This window comes from Canis lupus, chromosome 5 (genome assembly GCF_003254725.2).
Source record: "Canis lupus dingo isolate Sandy chromosome 5, ASM325472v2, whole genome shotgun sequence".
Lineage (NCBI taxonomy): Eukaryota > Metazoa > Chordata > Mammalia > Carnivora > Canidae > Canis > Canis lupus.
In genome coordinates this window covers 29,429,019-29,449,020 of record NC_064247.1, presented here as the reverse complement: position 1 = coordinate 29,449,020, position 20,002 = coordinate 29,429,019, and the positions used below count along the sequence as shown (strand labels likewise).

General features: G+C 43.5%; 1 protein-coding gene across 13 annotated transcripts in view; it reads left to right on the top strand.

Moving 5' to 3' along the window:
- The window catches only part of YAP1 (Yes1 associated transcriptional regulator), a 105,265-nt gene that overhangs the window by 81,416 nt on the left and 3,847 nt on the right, over nucleotides 1-20,002 (top strand). For 4 of the 13 annotated variants that reach the window (XM_049110046.1, XM_035716245.2, XM_025465744.3 and 1 more), the window contains 4 exons: nucleotides 2,728-2,906; nucleotides 4,954-5,001; nucleotides 15,438-15,568; nucleotides 19,013-19,125. In XM_049110046.1, coding sequence (XP_048966003.1) covers nucleotides 2,728-2,906; nucleotides 4,954-5,001; nucleotides 15,438-15,568; nucleotides 19,013-19,125 — 471 coding nt within the window. Of the gene's footprint in view, nucleotides 1-2,727; nucleotides 2,919-4,953; nucleotides 5,002-15,437; nucleotides 15,569-19,012; nucleotides 19,126-20,002 lie in introns of all 13 variants that reach the window. The other 9 variants (XM_049110045.1, XM_035716244.2, XM_025465743.3 and 6 more) reach the window with 3 other exon arrangements.

Genomic DNA, 20,002 nt, shown 5'->3' with positions numbered 1-20,002 from the left:
CAAATCAGAAACTTTCTAATAGTCATTTTGTTGAACATAAATTCATCACTCATGTTATTTGAAATAACTGCATATGTGTAGAAGGATGATACATATTCATGTTATTAGAACCATGCTTTTCAGGGCAGCCCCAGTGGCACAGCGGTTTAGCGCCGCCTGCAGCCTAGGACATGATCCTGGAAACCCTGGATCGAGTCCCACATCAGGCTCTCTGCATGGTGCCTGCTTCTCCCTCTGCCTGTGTTTCTGCCCCCACCCCCCATCTCTATGAATAAATAAAAATTAAAAAAAAAAAAAGAACCATGCTTTTCAGCATAAGAGAGAAAATACTTAGGAGATGAGAGAATCTAAGTAAAAACCCTGAGTGATACATACTGAGAATATTTATGGGTGAAATGCTGTCACGTTTGCTTGACAATCCAAGATGGTGGGTGGGGATAGAGGTGAAATGGAATTAAAAGGCTGTGTGTATTGATTGGAAAGCTGCATGACAAGCACGTGAGAGTTTAATCATTTATATTTTTCCTACTAGTTTGTAGCTCTATTGGAAATTATTTTGAAACTTTAAAACGTGTTTAGAAGCAGGGCGGGCGACTGGGTGGCTCGGCAGTTGAGCATCTGCCTTTGGCTCAGGGTGTGATCCGGGGTCCTGGGATCTAATCGCACACCAGGCTTCCCCACAGGGAGCCTGCTTTTCTCTCTGCCTGTGTCTCCACCTCTCTTTCTCCACCTCTCTATCTGTCTCTCATGAATAAAGAAGTAAAATCTCAAAAACAAAACAAAACACGTTTAGAAGCATAACCAGTGTACTCAGTAGCTCATTGAGTTAAGTGGAAATCATCACAGAAACTACAGGTACTTGAAATAGAACAATTATGAATTACACTTTCAGAATGTAGGACACTCAGGAAAAGCATAACTTAAAGATAAATTTACTGATTTTGAATGCTTCAAGAAAAGATTTAAACTAAATAACTTCTAGTCAAGAAGTTAGAAACAAAGCCTGGATGGAGAGGTGGGCCTCGGAGGTGAATACCCTCTGCACGTGTCAAGGGCCTCCATGGGCTGGGCTAAATGGAGTCACGGTAATGGTTGCTTCTGTGTCCATGTCGTCCCAGCGTCCTGGCAGAGCTGATCAGTCCTAGGTGGTGACATTGCTGGTAGGATTTGTATATTGTCATGTCTCAGATAGGTAAATTTCTGCCTCAATATTCAACCAATTTTTTTAGCACCACCATTGTGCCAGACCCTGTGCTAATAAGAACACACACATGACCAGGACACCACCACCCACCCCACCCCCGCCCCTGTGGCGGGATCAGGAGGGAAGGGTTCCTGACACGGTCATGGGCTCAGGAAAGGCTGGGCCGGCCGCTCCTGTCTCCTTGGCCTTTACAGCCAGGCACAGCAGAGGACACAGGTAAAGCCTGGGACTCCAGTGAGCCACAGGAGTTTGGTAGTGAGGGTGATGAGAGAAAGCGAGAGCAGGATGTTTAATTTCCCTTTCTCCTCATGTCCTGGCATCAGGATTTTGTTGGCCTCATCTAAGCTGCGTCAAGTGTTCCTTCTTGGCTATTCTCCAGAAAAGGTTGGAGGAGACATATTTTTCCTTCAGCGTTTGTGAGGTTGTTATGTATGGCCTGAGGTTTTCTTGCTTGCTGTGTATTAAACACCTTAGTAGAAGTGGGGACCCAAATTTCACCTTAAACAGTTGAATACGTGTCTGAATCATTTTCACGTGATGATGCTTGCACCTGCTCAGGGAGGCTACCGCGGTCCACAGTTTGATCAGGGTTGTATCTATCAGTGACAAACTCACAAGTTGGAGAATCCCTCCGTTGCTGATAGTCATGTGGTGTTACAGGTTCCACCACAGCGACGATCGTGACCGCCTGGGCCGCGTGAGGTGACCGTGGTGTCACGTGAGACCTGCCATCCAGAGGCTCGTAAGCTTCATCAGGAGCACACGTCTCATCGTGTCATCTACTTGCTCTATGAGAGGTTCTGTGTGTATTCTAGGATATATTAAGGATTGATCGTTTTATTTATTTTTGAAGATTTTATTTTCAAGTCCTCTCCCCACATGACCCTGGATTCCACCGCACGCTCCCCCAACTGAGCCAGCCAGGTGTCCTGAGGACTGAGCACTTTTAATGGACTTTGCTGCTCAGAATGCTTCGTGTCACTGGCTGTGGTAGATGTGTTTTTAAGTAAACTGGCTGTGGTAGAAGTATTTTTAATTAAACCTGTACTTATATTTTGTAGTAAATAACGTGTTCACATCACTCAGATATCCAAAGTGACCCAAAACTATCTGTGCAACTCCACCCTTCCATCACAGAGCCCCAGGTCCAAAGCCAACACACGTTCGTGGCTTCTGGGCTGCCCATCCCTTGCTGTGCTCTGGATGTGCATGGAATACGTATACCCCTCCTTTTTTTATACCTTCTGTTCCACCCTTGGCTTTTATCTGTATACATCTTCGACCGTTCACATTGTGGCCGATGCGCGCCCCATCTTGTCTCTTCAGTCTTGCATCTTATAAGGACCACGGAGGCAGCAGCCGTGATAACAAGTTCATGGAACCATTGTCCCAGTGGTGGGTTTTCAGGTTATTTCCAGCCTTCCTGCCATAAAGGCTACGTTGAGTATTCCCAGTTGCTTTTGAAAAGCTGTCCTTTGCCTTTGCTACCAGATTTTTAGGCTAGATGTTTTGTTCTGTTGCAGCCATGAACCAGAGAATCAGCCAGAGCGCTCCGGTGAAGCAGCCCCCGCCCCTAGCCCCGCAGAGCCCTCCAGGCGTCCTAGGGGGCGGGGGCTCCAGCCAACAGCAACAGATGCGCCTCCAGCAGCTGCAGATGGAGAAGGAGCGGCTGCGCCTGAAGCAGCAGGAGCTGCTCCGCCAGGTGAGGCCCCAGGTTAGAGGCCAGCCTTCCACTTTTCGGGGTGTGCTTCCTGTGTGTGGTCCCGGTGTTTTCTTCTAGCCTTGGTATCTCCAAGGGGGTGCTGCTCTTTCACCTGCTGGAGCAGCAACCCAGACATATTGTCTCCAGCTCCGCCCTGTCTTCATTCCCAGGCCCGCCTGCAACACAGATGGATTTTTGCCTTCTGGGGCCACTTAGCTGTAGGCGACCAGACACTGAGGTCTTCCCGCTGGGAGTAAATCACTAAGACATTTCTCAAATAGGCAAGTGGTGGCAGCATTGCTGAATCTAAGATATTTTATTTCAAACATAGTACAAGTGACCCCAAGTTTAGAACTAGATCCCCTAGTGCCTTAAAATGTACTGCTCTGAATGTCCCTTTGAGATGGCAGGTAGGATGGCAGGTAGGACGGAGGTTTCCATGAGTCTTATCTCAGGATATGGCTGCTGAGCTCCTTTGTCAGGAGATTAGACAGCCCCCTGGCAGAATCAGGTTTTTACGGTCTCTTATTTTGGGAGGGACCAGGCATGCAATCTTATCAGAGCAGTATATATTTTAGTTTTCATAAAATTGTTTTGACCATAGAAACAGTGCAATTTTGAAAGTAGGCAGAAGGTGCTTGTGCCCCGAGTCCTGTCCTCCTCAGGGTGTCTGGAATGGTCAGCTTCTCATTTTCATTTTTCATTGGTATTCTGTCCACAGACATGAAACACATGTATTCACTATTTTTCCCACTAAATTGTAGCCTCCCAAGTGTAGAAATAAAAACATGACACTCCACTTTTCTGGACACAGGAGTGTCACTGGAAACCCATGGACGTGGTATGGTCACTGAAGCCTGAGCCCTGGGGATGAAAGATAAGCCCTGGAGGTCCCAGACAGACTATGCTGTCAGCCATTGGTCAGTGCAAGCCTAGTGCTTAGCACCCCGAGCGAGCCCGGGGACGAGAGAGCACATGTTCCCATGTTTCATGTCAGGGAGTAGTCTCGAAAGATGGTTTTTTTTTATCTGCCATCAACAAGGTGGAGAAAGGAATCATATTCACACAATTTATTGTACCTCTGAGTTTCCAACCAATTACTAAAAGGAAAGATATATTTCATTTAAATCTTTATCATCAGAACAAGGTAGCACCATCAAGAGTATAATTATGCCTCTGTTAGAAGAGATCAGCTAAGAGCCTGTTTTCGATGCTTGCTTTTCACTTTGTTACTGATCACTAGATGGTCTCAGTACAGACAAGTCTCAGTGTCAGATATGAGTTGAAAACTGTCAAAACCAAGAAATCTTATTAAGAAAAATTACGTAATTGTTAATGTTACCATTCATCATTTTGTTGTATGCCATCAATCAGACTGGAATTTTTGTTTTGTTCTGTGATGTTTTGTTTTGGTGGGCAATGCTGCTGTTTATAAAACTCTTCCTTCAGAGAATTTTCCTAAGTCTTACTCTCTTCCTGTGGGTGATGGGTCCTAGACAAAACAGCTTAACTTCCTTTAAAGGCAACTTCTGTGTTTCTTCTCTGTCACCAACTGTGTTGTCTCTTCTCCCGTTGAAGTGACAGACCTGCTCTATTCTCATACTAATAGTCTGTTTATTAGGATTTTTTTGGTTTTGCTTTTTGGCAATCAGTATAAATTCAGCAAGTCTGAAGTTTTGGATTTCTATGAATTTCTTCTTCTGTTGGTTGCTCTTATCCCAGAATGTCGAGTTACATTTTTCCTGCTTCTTCTAATATTCAGAAGCAAAGAACCTCCCTGACCAACATCACGTGTTTGAGGTTGAGTTTGAGTCTGACACCTAAAGCCTGCTGTCCTGTCCTCAATGCTATGCTGTTCAGTATTCCTCGGTTTCAGTTTGTTATGTGGTGACTCCGTTGGCTACTGTCTTCCTCAGTTGCTGCTTCTTGGGCTGGCTTGGGAGTTCTGTGCTATGGTGGTATGTCTGGATGAAATTTGTAAGTCAGCCTACATAGCCAAACCATGTGGCTTAAAGTAATTTTTATCCATCTTATTTTTTACTCTTAGGCAATGCGGAATATCAGTCCCAGCACAGCAAATTCTCCAAAATGTCAGGTAGGCTCTTATCTGATGTTCTAGCATTTAAAAAAAAAAAAAAAAAGATATTAAATTAGGAAAGCGAGAAACTTGTGCTCCAGGGGCCTGTCCTCACTGACCGTTAGCCCAGGGTATAACACTTGAGCCATCTTCTTCCAAATATGTAACGTTACCATTGCCATTCCCAGAAAGTCTACACTGCCTGCTTCCTCCTGCTGCTTCCAGAGAGTCCTAGTGCTCATTTTGATTCCATGGAAGTCTTGCTCTATTACATATTGGATATGTATTATATCTTAGGTGTGCATCCTGTCAACCTTGGGGCATGCCTGATTTTCATTTGCCTAGCTTAAAATAGTATTTATAATGATTTATAGGAATTAACCATTTGAACAGTAACAAAATGGCACAGATGATCTCCTTGGGTAGACTAAGAAATCCTAAGAGAGTCAAAATGGTACTTTTAGAGGAAAAATTCTTCTCAGGGCATTCCAAAGGAAGAGTATCTCAATTACCAAAAGAGGAAGCGTCTGCTTGGGTCATGTTTTGGGTTTTTTATTGTTTATCAACTTTTCTCCCGGATGAACCCCAGAGATTACTGGTTGAGAGAACATCTTACTTAGATGGGGAGATTGTGGCTACTGTCCTAACTCAGACATTTATCTGATTTAAGGGAAGAATCTCAGTCTTGAAAACAGATTGTCTGTGCTCAGAGTTCAAAAGATTTAAAGGACTGAAGAGCTAGGAGGTCATTGCCCTTTTTCCAGGTGGGGAGAAGCAACCATGTGCTGCCTCGAGTGCTCCGGGGCTGTTCTGCACGGAGCTAAAGATGTATGTGTGTCACAATGGGCTGTGGAAGCAGGGGTTGGCACAAGTCCACTCATTTTGGATACCGATCGCGTGCGCGTCATAGTATCATGCTTATCAAGTCAGAGACAGTTCCTGTAGAGACCAGTTAACTTTGAGAGAAGAAAGACTCTACTCCTTATCTCGTAAATGCCTTCTTTAATTAAGAAATCAAGAAAGGGATAACTCACGGAAGTTGTCTGATAGAGTAGAGCATATCCTTGCTGTGAGAGCCACTATTACCACACAGGACTGAGAAGAGCCCATAGCATGGATCTTCAAAAAGTGAAGATATTTTCCCTTGCTTTTGCTCTGAAGTGCTTCTGAAAGAAGGTTTTTCTTTGTAATAAATGAAGTGGAAACTAATATAGGAGCAGAAATTAACTCAAATGAGATTTGGGTTCAAGCAAAAAGTCTTCTATGCCCGAAGTTGTTTCTTTTTTTTCCCCTAATGAGATCTTAAACCGTAGATCTGTTAAATAAATACCTCAAGGTTTATTTCATACTTGAGTGCCAGTGTAAATGGTACTTCTTATTAAAATTATCGGGAATTCTTAGATACTTGTTTTTAGTCATAAAGTTTCAGAAAAGGTGAGACTTATAAATAACAAAATTTCTATTAAACTTACATGGTATTAAAATTATAGGCTTGATTCCTTTAGATTTATTTAAGCCAGAAAAGAAACCTGAAAGAGGTTCTTTAAAATCAACTTTGGAATATGTTAGATAATGAAATACTGATTTGCTACAGAAGTTTTTATTTGTCCATGTCTTTACCTGACAGTTGTGGGAATGACAATAAATGTTAAATTTGGAGTGGCTCAGAATACGCAGTATATGGTGGTGTTTTTGTCGGGCGAGCATCTGTGTTCTCACCTGTTTTCTTGATGGCTTTAAGGTGGATACCAGGAACTGTTTGACAAAGAAGGATCTTGTCTGAAGTGAAGATGGCTTTATGTAGGGTTGCCAGGGTAACAAGAAAGCCAGGAGGAGCTTTCCCATTCAAGGACCAGAGCATATAAAGGAATAATGGAGGAAAGGGGACAGATCCACTCAGTATTTGAGTGCCAGGCACTGCTCAAAGTTTCGTTTTACTTTTCTAATAGGAATTAGTGCACATGAGTTAGCAAGCAACATGAAATCAGTGCCATTACTCTATATCTGTAATTATATACTTCATACACTGTGGGATGTGGAAAGATACCAAACTTCAAAATGTTTATGAAAGTAGTCATTTCAAAAGCTATCTTCTTATTTTTTTCAAATAGGACCAACTGCACAGATGCGTAGTCAGGTTCTCTGGTCCTGTAAACAGACGTCAGTGTGGGCGAGGTTAATGCAGAGTTCTGGAAAATAAAAACAACTTAAAGGCATAAGTATATTTTAGTTAAAGGTAAAAATTATCCGCTTATTTTGTTAGAGTTTGTGTGCAGAATTTTGGAAAAACTTGTCTTTAGAGTACTTAAAATTTTTAATTTCATTTTGATTATTCATTACTTTTATGTTTCAAAAGCTATTTCTGTTCTTGGAAGAAACTTTTTGGAATTATAAATGTCATCTTTGCTCCTTGAGTTGAGCCTTTAACGCTCAATTTTCTAGCTGTATCTCTTTCTAGTAGATCAGTTACCCCTTGGTAAATTGGGAGACCCTTAGGGAGTGTTGGTTAGGGATGCATCACAGTTTTTGCTTCAAGGTCTTATGAAACAAAACAATTTGAAGAAGGCAGCACCACTGGGAGGGGGACCGTTTTTACCTTCTTGTGCCTGAGAATGTGGCTCCCCAGTACAGATGAGATGAAGTGAGATTGTGCTTCGACAGCCTGGCGTCCCCATTCCCTCCCCAGGCTATGGCCTCCTCGCTCTCTCCTTTCTTCTCTGGCTGTGAGCCCTCTTCTGCCCTGTCGCCCTGATTCTGCTCGTGTTTCCCTCTCCGCCCATTAAGATTGTCTAGGGCCTAGGGCGAAACCCATCCTCATTGCCCTTCTCAGGATTCCTGATACAACTTCAAGCATAGAAACAAGACTGCTGTGTCTGGATATCTTCATTTCTGAGCAAATAATTGCTTCAATCTTCATAAAATTATAGCTGCAAACATTTTGCAGCGAATGAGTACTGTATAGTTGCCGTTCCTAATGTGTAGTAATAAATACACGCTAGGATCAGTCACTGGTTCAGTGAGGGATAAAACCCGTTATATTCAGGTGGAGGGCCCTAGACCCCACACTGTTAGCCTGCACTGGTGAAGAGGGTCAGATGTCCATAGTTTGGGCCAATTGGAGCAAAATAACACCACTGTTCAGAGCCACATGAAAACAATGGCCATCAAGCTTATTTTCCCTGAATTTAGTAACAGTAAAGAATTTGACTTTTTGTTCCTCCAAGTTGTCTTTCCTGTTAGCAGACACTAGGAAAGCTGTTTCAGAGTCCAGTTAACATTTCTCAAGATTATCTCTCCTCTTTTTGAAGTCCTAATATTGAATAAAACATAATTTCATTTAAGTGTTTTCTCATTAATCTTTCATACTTTATTTTGGATAGGCACATTGAAACTCTGTATAAACCCCACACTTGCAAACTCTGATTATCTCATTTGTTTTACTCATTAAGATAATGTTCTATAATTTGAAGAACATTAAAATAATGTTTATTTACTTTAATTGACATTATAATTAACAAAAATTACAGAAGACCTAATTCTGTGAGAAGGAATTTTGAATCCCAGAGTAGTGCTGGAAACAGCAAACAGTGAGTCTGTTTTGGAGATCACCTTTCAGAGTCTAGTGTCATAATAGTCCCCAGGTCCAGGGACACACACAATTTTTTTTTTTTTTTTTTTTAGTCAAAGATATTGTGAAGTTGAAGATGATTTAGTAAAATGACACGCACATTAAAAAACAAAAAGCAGGGCAGCCCCGTGGCTCAGCGGTTTAGCTCTGCCTTCAGCCCAGGGCATGATCCTGGAGACCCCGATCGAGTCCCACATCAGGATCCTTGCGTGGAGCCTGTTCTCCCTCTGCCTATGTCTCTGCCTCTCTCTCTCATTCTGTGTCTCTCATGAATTAATAAATAAAATCTTTTTTAAAAAAACATTCTAAACATCGACTAAATGTTTTTAATTGCTGGAGACATAATGAAATATGCTATGGCTGTTGGAAGCAGTGTTGGAAAGCAGGGCATGATGAGGCCTGTCTTGAACAGCCGGAAGAAATGGCTTTTTTTCTCTACTCTTTTTAAAATTGTAGTGTACACTGCTATCACTGAGACAAACTATTATAAGTTGTGTATTTTTAGAGTTACTCTCCATTTCTAAATTTGGATTTCTAGTTCACTAAACTAAACTTCCTTAAGCAAATCAATGACCCAGAGAAAAACAAACCAACGTGCACTTCTGTGCCATGTGTCACCCTAAAATGGAAGCACAGTTTCATAGCTTAGTGCTTCCTAAAGACAAAATTGCTTTAAGAAAGGCTTGAAAGTTGACATTGTGTTTTATAGAATTTTCTATAAATTGGAACCCTAACTTTTCACCTACCACGATTATTTTGAGATTCATTAATGTTCTTTCATTTTTCCGTTGTCCTAAATGTTTCCAGACTGCCGACCACTTCTACCACTTTTCTCCTTATTTTTCTAAATAATGTGAACCAAAGTACTGATTTTATATGAGGCCAAAATACTTTAATGATCAGATATGTATTACCTTAAAGTGTTTTTTTTTGACCCTGTGGGAAATGATGCTGCTATTTAAGAAAGAGGAGCGGAAAATACAAAGGACAGACCAGTGGCTCGTGGCTGGATCCCGAGCCCATGAAAGTCCACTGTATACACAGGCAAGCTGTGTTTTCTCTTACAAACCACCCTGGAAAGTTCCCTTTGGACCATGCCAGGACCGTCTCTTTTACAGATGGCTGTGGCTCCAAATGTATCCCAGATGAGCTAAGATTTACAAGATCAATGGGAGAAGCTGCCACATTTTTGTATTATTACAGAAGAATATGAGCTAAAAATACTTGCTTCATTTAGAAAAAGTCAAATACTCTAAAAGAATTCTTTGACCTTTGAAATACAGAAGCATGAAAAAAAAAAAAAGAAATACAGAAGCATGATTAAATTTTGGCCAAATTTCCTATAACTTCTTCATTCTTGAAAATCTGTCAAACTATTTATTCTACCTTTAGGGGAAAAGAGAAGCTTAACAAATTTGTATTTTTAGCTTAATATTCTAATTTTAGGCATTTTTTTTTTCAGAGTAAAAAAACTCCTTAGAGATAGACATAACTTTCAACATGAACCATTTCAACTGAAATCCGTTTTTACAGATGATCCAGTTATGTCCCAAAGCTTGTTTTTGAAACAGCTATGCCAGATTTACCCAATTACAAAGTAATGTCCATATTCGTCCAAACTGTGTTTTCCTAAAGCTACTTTATCACACTAGAGTAGACTTATCCTGTATAATAGGTTTATATGTGTGTGTGTGTATATATATATATACATATATGTATATATACATACATATATATATATATTTAAAACTAGTATAATGGAGAAAATTTCTATGAAATGTATTTTTTAAATAATTTTTTAAAATTATGTAACCAGATATTTAAAAATTCAGATTATGTAACTTCATTTCATGCTTATCCATATTATAATTATTTTTCTCTAAAGTCACTAGCAAAAGGTCTATACAGCTCTGAAGCAAATTTTCAGTATTCTACTTCTAAAATTCTTAATTTTATGTAAGTGTGTTCACTCTCACATGTCAGTTCTTGGCTACGGATGCAGGACGTGTGAAGCTTCCTGTCAGTGAAAGCTGTGATTTCACTTGTGCTCCCCATGTTCTTCTTTCCTCTGGGATCTGATACAGGAAGTTGGGGAATAGGATGCTGCCACAGATTTCTCCTCCTTAGAACTGTGTGTGTGGCACACGTAGGTGTGCTTGTGTGAAGAGAGCAGTGGGGGTTGATATGTTCATTCGAGCTCCAGTCATCAGTCAAGAGGGGAGGTAAGCTGGTCTGTGGTCCTGCCCATCAGTGCGTAGTTCTCTGTCTCTTGACCATTTGTTTCAAATGTCAACAAAATTCTCTCATCTTCTTTGTTGAACCCAGTGAAATAAATTACATTAACAAGAAATGAAAATATTAAGAATTAATGACTTGGGGAAGTGGCTATCAAGTCTACTTTCAGCAATTTTGCTTCAGCAAATACTGAGCTATGTTAAGAATACCCATTTTTGTATAGTAGGTGTACAAGTTAGTATACCTCAGTAAAACTGTTGAGAAATCACGGAGGGGGTCTCATCAGTCCTGTTCTATTTGCTAGAAGTTTGGAAACTGAGCTGAATATTCGTACCTTGATATGGCTCCTACCATCTATATATATAGTGACATTATACTTGTGTTCGTGCCAGATTCGTCCCTATTTGGTTGATGATGCCATCAGCCTCCTCTTACCACCTGTAAAAGTAAAATGGTTTTTTCTCTTTGGTTCTTTCAGGCCCACTTTAGACGAGTCTTAGATGGGCCTTAGATCAGATACAGACTTCATTTTGTGGTCCTTGAGCATCTCCTTAGGCATGTCTCCAAAGTAGCTTCCTTTGTGAATATGCATAGTTGGTTCTGCACCGCCTGCTGGCAGTAGAAACTCAGCTGTCAGACACAGCGACAAATAGAAATTCGGCAGCTTCAAACAAGCAAAGTGGCAAAATCCAAAGTACCACAGGACAGTTAGCTTTCACTTCAAAAAACAATCACAAAAAGTAGGAATTTTATCAAAAAGAGTAAAATAAAAATTTATAAAAACATTGTGAAAATAGTTTATCAGTTTAATAATGACTTACTGCTTAATGTCCTGTCTCGTGCTTGCTACGTAGAAGCAGGTGTGCCTTTGATAGTGGAACACGAATGAGGCTTTTTTAAGGAATCTGCAGGCACTCCCATTGTTTGGAAGATCTGCAGCTGCCTGTTCATCTAGAGCCTATGGTTTTATTCATTTTCAAGTCTATTTCTGATTGTATCCTCATGTTTTAATAGCAGCATAACTTCTTCAGAGCATTAGAAGTTACTGTTTTATGCTCCAGAACTGTCCATTCATTCATTCAATGTGCCCTTAAGAGACAGAGAAGAAATAATTACAATAATGCATAGTAAGTGCTAAGAACATGTTCCATATATGCCCAAGACTGTTAAACCATCACTTCTAATCAAATCCGAAGGTGGAGATGAGATCGTCATGGAGAGTCATCTGGGGAAAGGAATGGGGTCTTAATAGGGAAGAAAGAAAGGGGTTCTAGTCAAAAAGCACATATGGAAGGACATGGCATTGAGGTCCTGCTATAGCCTCACAGGGAGTGCAGGGCACTGCTCTACGGTACTTATCACTTTGCAGGAGGAGATGGGAGGATGGAGAGCAGATAGATGACCTAGGTCCCCAGAAGCCACTAGGAGAGTAGGTTGCTCATTAGCAGGAAGAGGAGTTACACAGACCCGTGGGACTGAATGATCCTGTGGGGAGGTGGGGATGGCAAGAGAACCAGAAAGCCAGACTCCATGATGTCTACAGTGTTCTCACTTCAATGGGAGAGAGGTGGGAATGGACTCGAAAGCGTGTGCCAGATGCTGGGTGGTGACCATGAGAGTGTGAGAAAACGGTGACCAAAGGACAAAAAAAAAAATTAGAGTGGTACAAAGGCCCATTCGAGGCCAAAGACCATTAATTTATAATAGTCTGAGTAGCTGTTTGATTTTTCTCTAGCATTTCTTAGCAGTCTCAGTATAGAAATGAAGTAAGCACGCTTTTAACATTCATTCAGGGCAGCAATTTGCTCTGTTGAGATGAAATTATGTGTGTATTTCAGGATGTGAAAGGGGCCTATTATGTGTATTTTACATGATTGGCTCAGAATTCAAGCTCATGGGGAAGGAGAAAAAGAACCAGGAATTGGCCCATGAAGGAAACAGAAATCAAAACCATAACCAGGGCACCTGGGTGGCTCAGGTCATGATCTTGGGGTCCTGGGATGGAGCCTGGTGTCCAGGCTCCCTGCGCAGAGAGTCTGCTTCTTCCTCTGCCTTTCCATTTTCCTCCTCATACTCAATCTCTCTCAAATAAATAAAATCCTATAAAAGAAACCCATGATGAGATACCACCTGTCAGAATGGCCCAAATCAACAACACAGGAAACAGCAGGGGTCAGCGAGAATTTGAAGAAAGAGGAACCTTCATGCACTGTTGGTGGGAATGCAAACTGGTGCAGCCACTCTGGAGAATAGTATGGAGGTTCCTCAGAAAGCTAAATATAAAAATACCCTATAATCTATCTTCCAATTCCACCTCTGGGTATTTCTCTGAAAACAACAACAACAACAACAAAAACCACTAATTCAAAAAGATACATGCACCCCTCTGTTCACTGCAGCATTTTGTACAATAACAAAGTTGTGGAGCAAACCTCAGTGTCCATTCAGCTGTCAATCACTTAACCAACTTAAGCGTCCATCAACAATTGAGTCGATAAAGATGTGTATATCTTGCCATTTGTGACAACATGGATGAACATATAGGGCATTATGCCCAGTGAGATAAGTCAGAGAAAGGCAAATACTATGTGATCTTACTTCATAAGTGGAATTGAAGGAAAAAAAACAACCAAATTTACAGAAAATGAACAGATTGGTGGTTGCCAGGGGGTCAAAAGGTTCATACTTTATACAGCATGGTGACTATAGTTAATGATTATAATTATTAGCTATAGTTAATAATACTGCATAATAAGTACATATTTAAAAGTTGTTAAGAGAATAAATGTTAAAAATCTTCATTCGAAGAAAAGACTTTTTGTAACTCTGTGTTGTGATGGATGGTAGCTAGACAGAGGATTGCTATGGTCATTTCACAGCGTGTACTAATACCAAATCCTTGCATTGTATACTTAAAACTGATGCAATGTTGTATGTCACTTAAACCACTATTTTATTTTTTTAATGGGAAAAAAAGAGAGCCAGTCGACTGGAATCGTAAGAGATGAAGTAGAGTCCCTGAGGCTGGAGGGCAGATGGAGTGGGATTGAGGTCATGCAGGAGCTGGGTGGGAGGAGAAAGCAGGGTGAGTGTGTGCAAGAGTTCTTGGGGGTGAAATCGCTACACCCATTCCAGAGTTGCCGGAGATGCAGGACCCTCAGGGGTAGATTGTTCCATAAGCTTGATGCACTGATAGTGATTGTGGTGCACACGGTTCAGGGAGGTGACACGCCGGTCTTCATCCCAGGCAGGCCTGCAGACTTAAGTCCCATGGTCTCAGCCAAGCAAGCGGGTGATTCGGATAGGTGGAGGTGAAGGTCCTTGAGATCCAGGTGGTCGAGGAGCTGCCATGTGACCTAGTAATTAATCTGTAAATAACAAGCTCTAACAGCATGTCTTACAACTTTTGTACTATTGAAATGGTAATGAGCATAAATGGTATTTTAAGATAATTTGCAACTACAGTAGGATATGAAAACGCTGTCCATGGATGCAAAGTAAGAGGATGACAAATACAAGTGTTGTCATCTGTGTTTGAAGAGAATGCTGAATTTCAGTTACAAGTTAGTAAAAATAAAAGTGAATTTTCTTCACCCAAATTCATAGACCCTCTGCATTCTGTCATGATCCTCCAGTTAAGAAACCCCAGTGTAAAGGACGGTGTATTCAGCAGGCCTAAAGCTGAGTGAAAAGCAGTGTTTTCTGCACGAGGCGGAATTGATGGTTTAGGAGTCGGGGTGCCTCAGGTGTGCCTTCCTGAACAGCCAGGCAGTGTCCTTAGCAATAAAAAGCCACATTTCTAGTCAAATCAGAAAAGCCAAGGGAGAAGGGAGCCTGTGCTCCCACAAACAAGAGGTTAATGGGAGTGTGAGAGGCACGGCAGGAGCTGTTGGGGTGCCTGGGTGGATGAGAAAGGTGAGCGAGGACAATGTCAGGATGGCCGGATGAGGTGATGTAGCTTCCAGGTCCTGGACACATTTGAGACTGAGGTCTGGGCCATTGGGACAGGCCCTTTAGAGCCATTTGGGTGGTAGTGACCCATGGTCTTTGCTGAGCAATCCAGGTAGAGTCCTGCTGAGGATACGTTGGATGGCTCTGAGCACAGCTGGGGATGGAGGAGTGTGAGGTCAGGTGCAGACACCGGACAGCCAGGGGCACTGGTGTGGTTATCGCTTATCACCTGGTGTGGTTTTTCCGACTTTGCCTTGACTCCTTGGTGCCGAACAAAAAATCAGCTGAGGGTTGGTGAGTAGAGAGAAACTATAAGAGGCATTCTTTTTTGAAAGACCACACTTCCCATCCTTTCCCATAGGACAGGTTTGGGAGGGTCTGCCAAAGTAAGAGAAATAACAAAATGAATTTAGGGAATCCTGTGTATCTGTTCAGGGGTTTGTAAGACAAGATAGACTTTGAATTTATGTGACTTAAGTGCAAAAGAACTTGGTGTTTCTGACCGGGTAACCTATTAGTTTTGACCAGAGTTTAACACCTGAACTCTGTACCTGGCACGGTCATGTGCATTTTATTTCTTTAAATTGAATGAAGAGTTTGTTAGCAGTAGACTGACCATGTTGCTGTTTGTTTTTTCTAGGAACTAGCTCTTCGTAGCCAGTTACCAACACTGGAGCAGGATGGCGGGACTCCCAATCCAGTGCCTTCCCCCGGGATGTCTCAGGAACTGAGGACGATGACGACCAGTGGCTCGGATCCCTTTCTCAACAGGTGGGTGAGAGCTGCTTGTGGCTTTCACGGGCGTCCCCTTGGGGCTGGTCCTGACCCCATGAGTAAGTAAGTACCCTTGGGGGCCAGGCACTGCACTGTGAATGACCCTCACCCATGACAAACCCTGTGAAGCTCCAGCATTCGAAGCTGGCTCCTGTGGGAGGACCTGGGCCATGGGGACTTATGGGGGACTTGTTCCCAGTCATGTGTTTGCTTCTGCCTGCGCTGTGAAGCAGCGCAGTGATGTAATGTGGCAGAGTCGTGAAGGAAGGCATGCAAGGGGGTCGTCCTCTGGAGCAGCCCCAGTGATGTGGGACCTGGTCTTCCTGCAGCAGCTCCTGAAGGCCACATGTTTTTAAGGACTGTAGCTTAAGGACGTGAAATGTACGGTGGTGCCTCCTGTAGACACACTGCACAACAGGCAGGGGCTTGCAGGTACTCTTCAGTGGCCTCATGGAGCTGTGGTGAAAGCTGCTCACCCACAGGTCCTACTCCTAGGTTTGATGACCATTCATCCGTTTAGGTTGTAAAATGTTCATGGAGTTTCAGTTTGTTAACATATGGAACAAATACTTTCTTGTCTGTACTTTTTGGTTTTCGGATTTTTTTTAACTAGTTTTAAACAATGCACCTTTAAAAACATTTAAAGGTCCTTTGGTTTAGGAAAGCTGTTCTCTTACGCTTTCAGTTCTCAGAAGATGAATTGCAAACTTCATGATCTTAGAAAAACAAAATTTTGGGACACCTGGGTGGCTCAGCAGTTAAGCACCTGCCTTCGGCCCAGGGCGTGATCCTGGAGTCCCAGGATCGAGTCCCACGTCAGCCTCCCTACATGGAGCCTGCTTCTCTCTCTATGTCTGTGCCTCTCTCTCTCTCTCTTTCTCTCTCTCTCTCTCATGAATAAATAAATAAAATCTTAAACAAAAAAAAAGAAATTTCTTTTATCCTACCAAGACATGCAGTCCAGTCCAGTAGAATTTCCATTTGCTCAGTCTTAGACTTGGGGTTGGGGGCCTGGTTTTTTAGGTTTGATCTTGAAGACTGTCTAAGATGTGTTCGGAGTTTGTGGTTCTGCCAAACCTGAGTGTATGTACACGAGGCTCTGAACATAGACAACAGTGAATCAGGAAAGGTCAGAGCCACATGACTTTTCCCCCCCACAAGGAAGCTTTCAGCTTGGTGTGATTGCAATGTCCATCTTGTTGGGCCTCGTGTGGCCCGAGGGTAGAGGCAGACTATAGAACGTGGATATAGGCTGGGCATCCTTTGTGCAAATTCTTCCTGAGAATGTCTCATGAACACTAGGCTGTAGTTTGAGATTCTGTCTCTTGGTAAAGGTCACTGGGTGTCAGGTGATCGGCATTACTAGGACCAAGGGCAGAATCCTTTTTCCAGGCTGTATGGTACTCCCTGTCCTAAACCCTCATCTGACGTTCCATTTCTCTCTTGGATTCAAGCATATCCTGGAGACTTCACACTGACCACCAGGTTGACTCTCAGCCCTGGCACAGAGTCCCCCTGCCCCCCAGAATCCCAAGATCCTGCTTTCCCATGCTCCTTCTTTGTTCTCAAAGCACTTTGCTCACATAGCGCCTGAGTATAGTTCATTAACACACATGTTCATCTGTCTCCTCGACATTATGAGTCTCTCAGAAACCATCATCTGTAGGTTTTTGTAGTTGTCTCTCTGTCCTCAGAGCCTGAGGACATGCCTGCTCTGTGTGTTTGTGGGAGGCATGGGCCGGGGCCCTGGGCAGAGAAGCAGCCCATGCTTGTCTCGTGGCTCCAAAAGAGTCCCGCACAACCATGTGAGCTCAGCCTCCCCACAGCAGCGTCTCCGGTGTCCGTCTGTGCTCTACTCTTCACAGCAGGAGTGCAGTGTGACCAGGCCCCTTTCCCAGATCCAGGCAGGATGGAACACAGTGGTACGGTGGACAAATGGTCTTAGAGGCAAATTTGTGTTTTCTTGGGTCTTTGTGAGGCTTTTGACTCTTGCCAAAATCTGGCAGATTTTAGAGTAATCCATGGTTTCAATATACACAGTGAGGGGAGGGAGGACAGGGTAGCTCCTTTGGGTAATTAGGGAAGAAATTTGGGGGACTGAGTTTTCAACCTTGAGCAACTGTTACAGCTTATTTCTAAGGAAAGCTTAGCTGTTTTTGTTTTTTAACAAAACAAAAGCTATGTGAGCTAAATAGTTACCTAAGTTTCCAGGCTTGGGGGAAAGTTAAAGTTCACATCCTCGTCGGAGACCATCAAAAGTACCAGTCACCTTTATTTGCTGTACAATTTTCTAGAATTAGCAGAACTCCAAATCCTGTAGTCACGCCGGCTGCTGTCTGTGTGGCACTGGCTCAGGCACATGTTCTGTGTCTGTGGATTGAGGGGATATTGACCACACATGTGTAACCATTTAGCCTCAAGTTAAAATCCATCTTCACTCGTACTTTTCTGTTTTTCCTGAAGGTGTATACCTTAGAATTGTTGGCATGGTTGGAGTTTTATTTATTTTTAAGATTTTATTTATTCATGAGGCGCAGAGACACAGGCAGAGGGAGAAGCAGACTCCATGCAGAGAGCCTGACGTGGGACTCGATCCGGGGTCTCCAGGATCATGCCCTGGGCTGAAGGCGGCGCTAAACCACTGAGCCACCTGACCTGCCCAATGCTTGGGGTTTTAAATCTCTTTCTTAGCTGGAACTCTCAGGACTGCTGTGTCATGCTAAATAAAGTGTTTGGGGTCTTTCCCCCTAAACAGAAGAAGCAAGAAGGCAAAGCTGGGGGAGGTTTGTTTTTTTTGTTTGTTTTTTTTTTTTTTTTTTTATTGGAGCTTTATTTTAGAGCATGCACACAGGTTGGGTGGGGGGTGATCTGGAGCAGACACCTCACTGAGCGCAGAGCCTGCCACAGGGCTCATCCTGCAACCCTGAGGTCACGACCTGCAACCTAATTGCCTGAGGCCCCCAGCCTCCCTGAGGGGAGTTGTTACCTTCTCAGTGGTGACCCCTCCCTTTTGGCCCAGTTCAGAAAGGCCTTGTGGGTTTGTATTGGGTTGATTTTTCCTTGGCTTGAGCTCTGTATACAAGGGGCTGCATCCCTTGTCCCCTGCAGCCTGTGTGGACCCACTGGGGAGATGATAGAAGCCAGATTCAGATGGCATGACAGGACAGCACACAGAGAATTTTCTGTTCTCAAGGAAGGCTGCGAGCCTCTCTTCTCTGCTTTCCTTGCCACCAGCCCCAGACTCGTGGGAGAGCTATGCCTGCCTCAGGGTAAACGTGTCACATCCCACCATGGGTCCCTCGTGAGCCCCGGGGACTGGGTGATGCTTGCTCCACATACTATAGGCAGGAGTCTCACTGACCCTCCTAGAGAATCGTGTTCACCTTTACATTGGAATCATTTAAAATGTTGGTGTAGGTCTTGAATTCTCCTGTTTTGTAGTGGCACCTACCACTCCCGGGATGAAAGCACAGACAGTGGGCTGAGCATGAGCAGCTACAGCGTCCCTCGAACCCCAGATGACTTCCTGAACAGTGTTGACGAGATGGACACAGGTAGGTGTCCTCCACGTGTCTTGGCGGTCGGCCTCAGTGACCACCATTGTTTCTCCAGGTTGGGGGTGGGGGTGGTCACAGGTCTATGAGCAAAGGTTATTGAGAAGAAAACCAGTCACAACCCTGCAAACTTCCACTCCCGTTGAGCCTGCTTTGTTTCTTCATGGCCATTTGTAACTGATGTGTGTTCTGTTTTCCCACATAGACGGCATGGCTCTCTGAACAGAACTGATGGCAGAACTTATTTTAGCACTTCCCATACTAAGCCATATGGCAGGGCAGCGGATGGCCCTCACGGAGATCCATATGGATTCAGTGTCTGCCTCCATCTCCCCCAAGGGCTTGAGGTCTCAGGAAAGCAGGCGGAGAAGGCTGCCTGGTTGTAGCAAGAGCTGAGCAGGGCAGGGTGGGGGCTATCTCCTCCCGTGGCTCACCAGGTGACCCCTGACCGCCCTGTGCTCGGGTCTGAACCCGCAGGGCCAGAGTGACTCTCCCGCTGGCCACCTCTTTGGCCGACAGCTCCTCAGAGTGTTTGGCGCATCTTTTCTGCCTGTACTCATCCTGCTTGTGGCCTTGGTGTGTCCTCCAGTGCTCACCACCCCTCCTCTTCATTTCCCTGAATCTGAGATCACCATATTCCGGTGCCTCTGAGACTGTCTCTTGCCCATCATGCTTTTTTCCTTGTCCTCTCCCCAACGTCTCCATTCTCCAGAACCCTGGAGCTCTCAGTGGGCAGTGTCCATGTTCCTGGAAGCTCTAAGGAATGTTAACGTCATGTTCAAGAAAGGCTTCCAGGCCAGATAAACCAGGCACCTCTAGAAGGAAAGCTAGAGAGATTCTGTATATACAAGGACTCAGGAAACTGGTTTGCCATTAG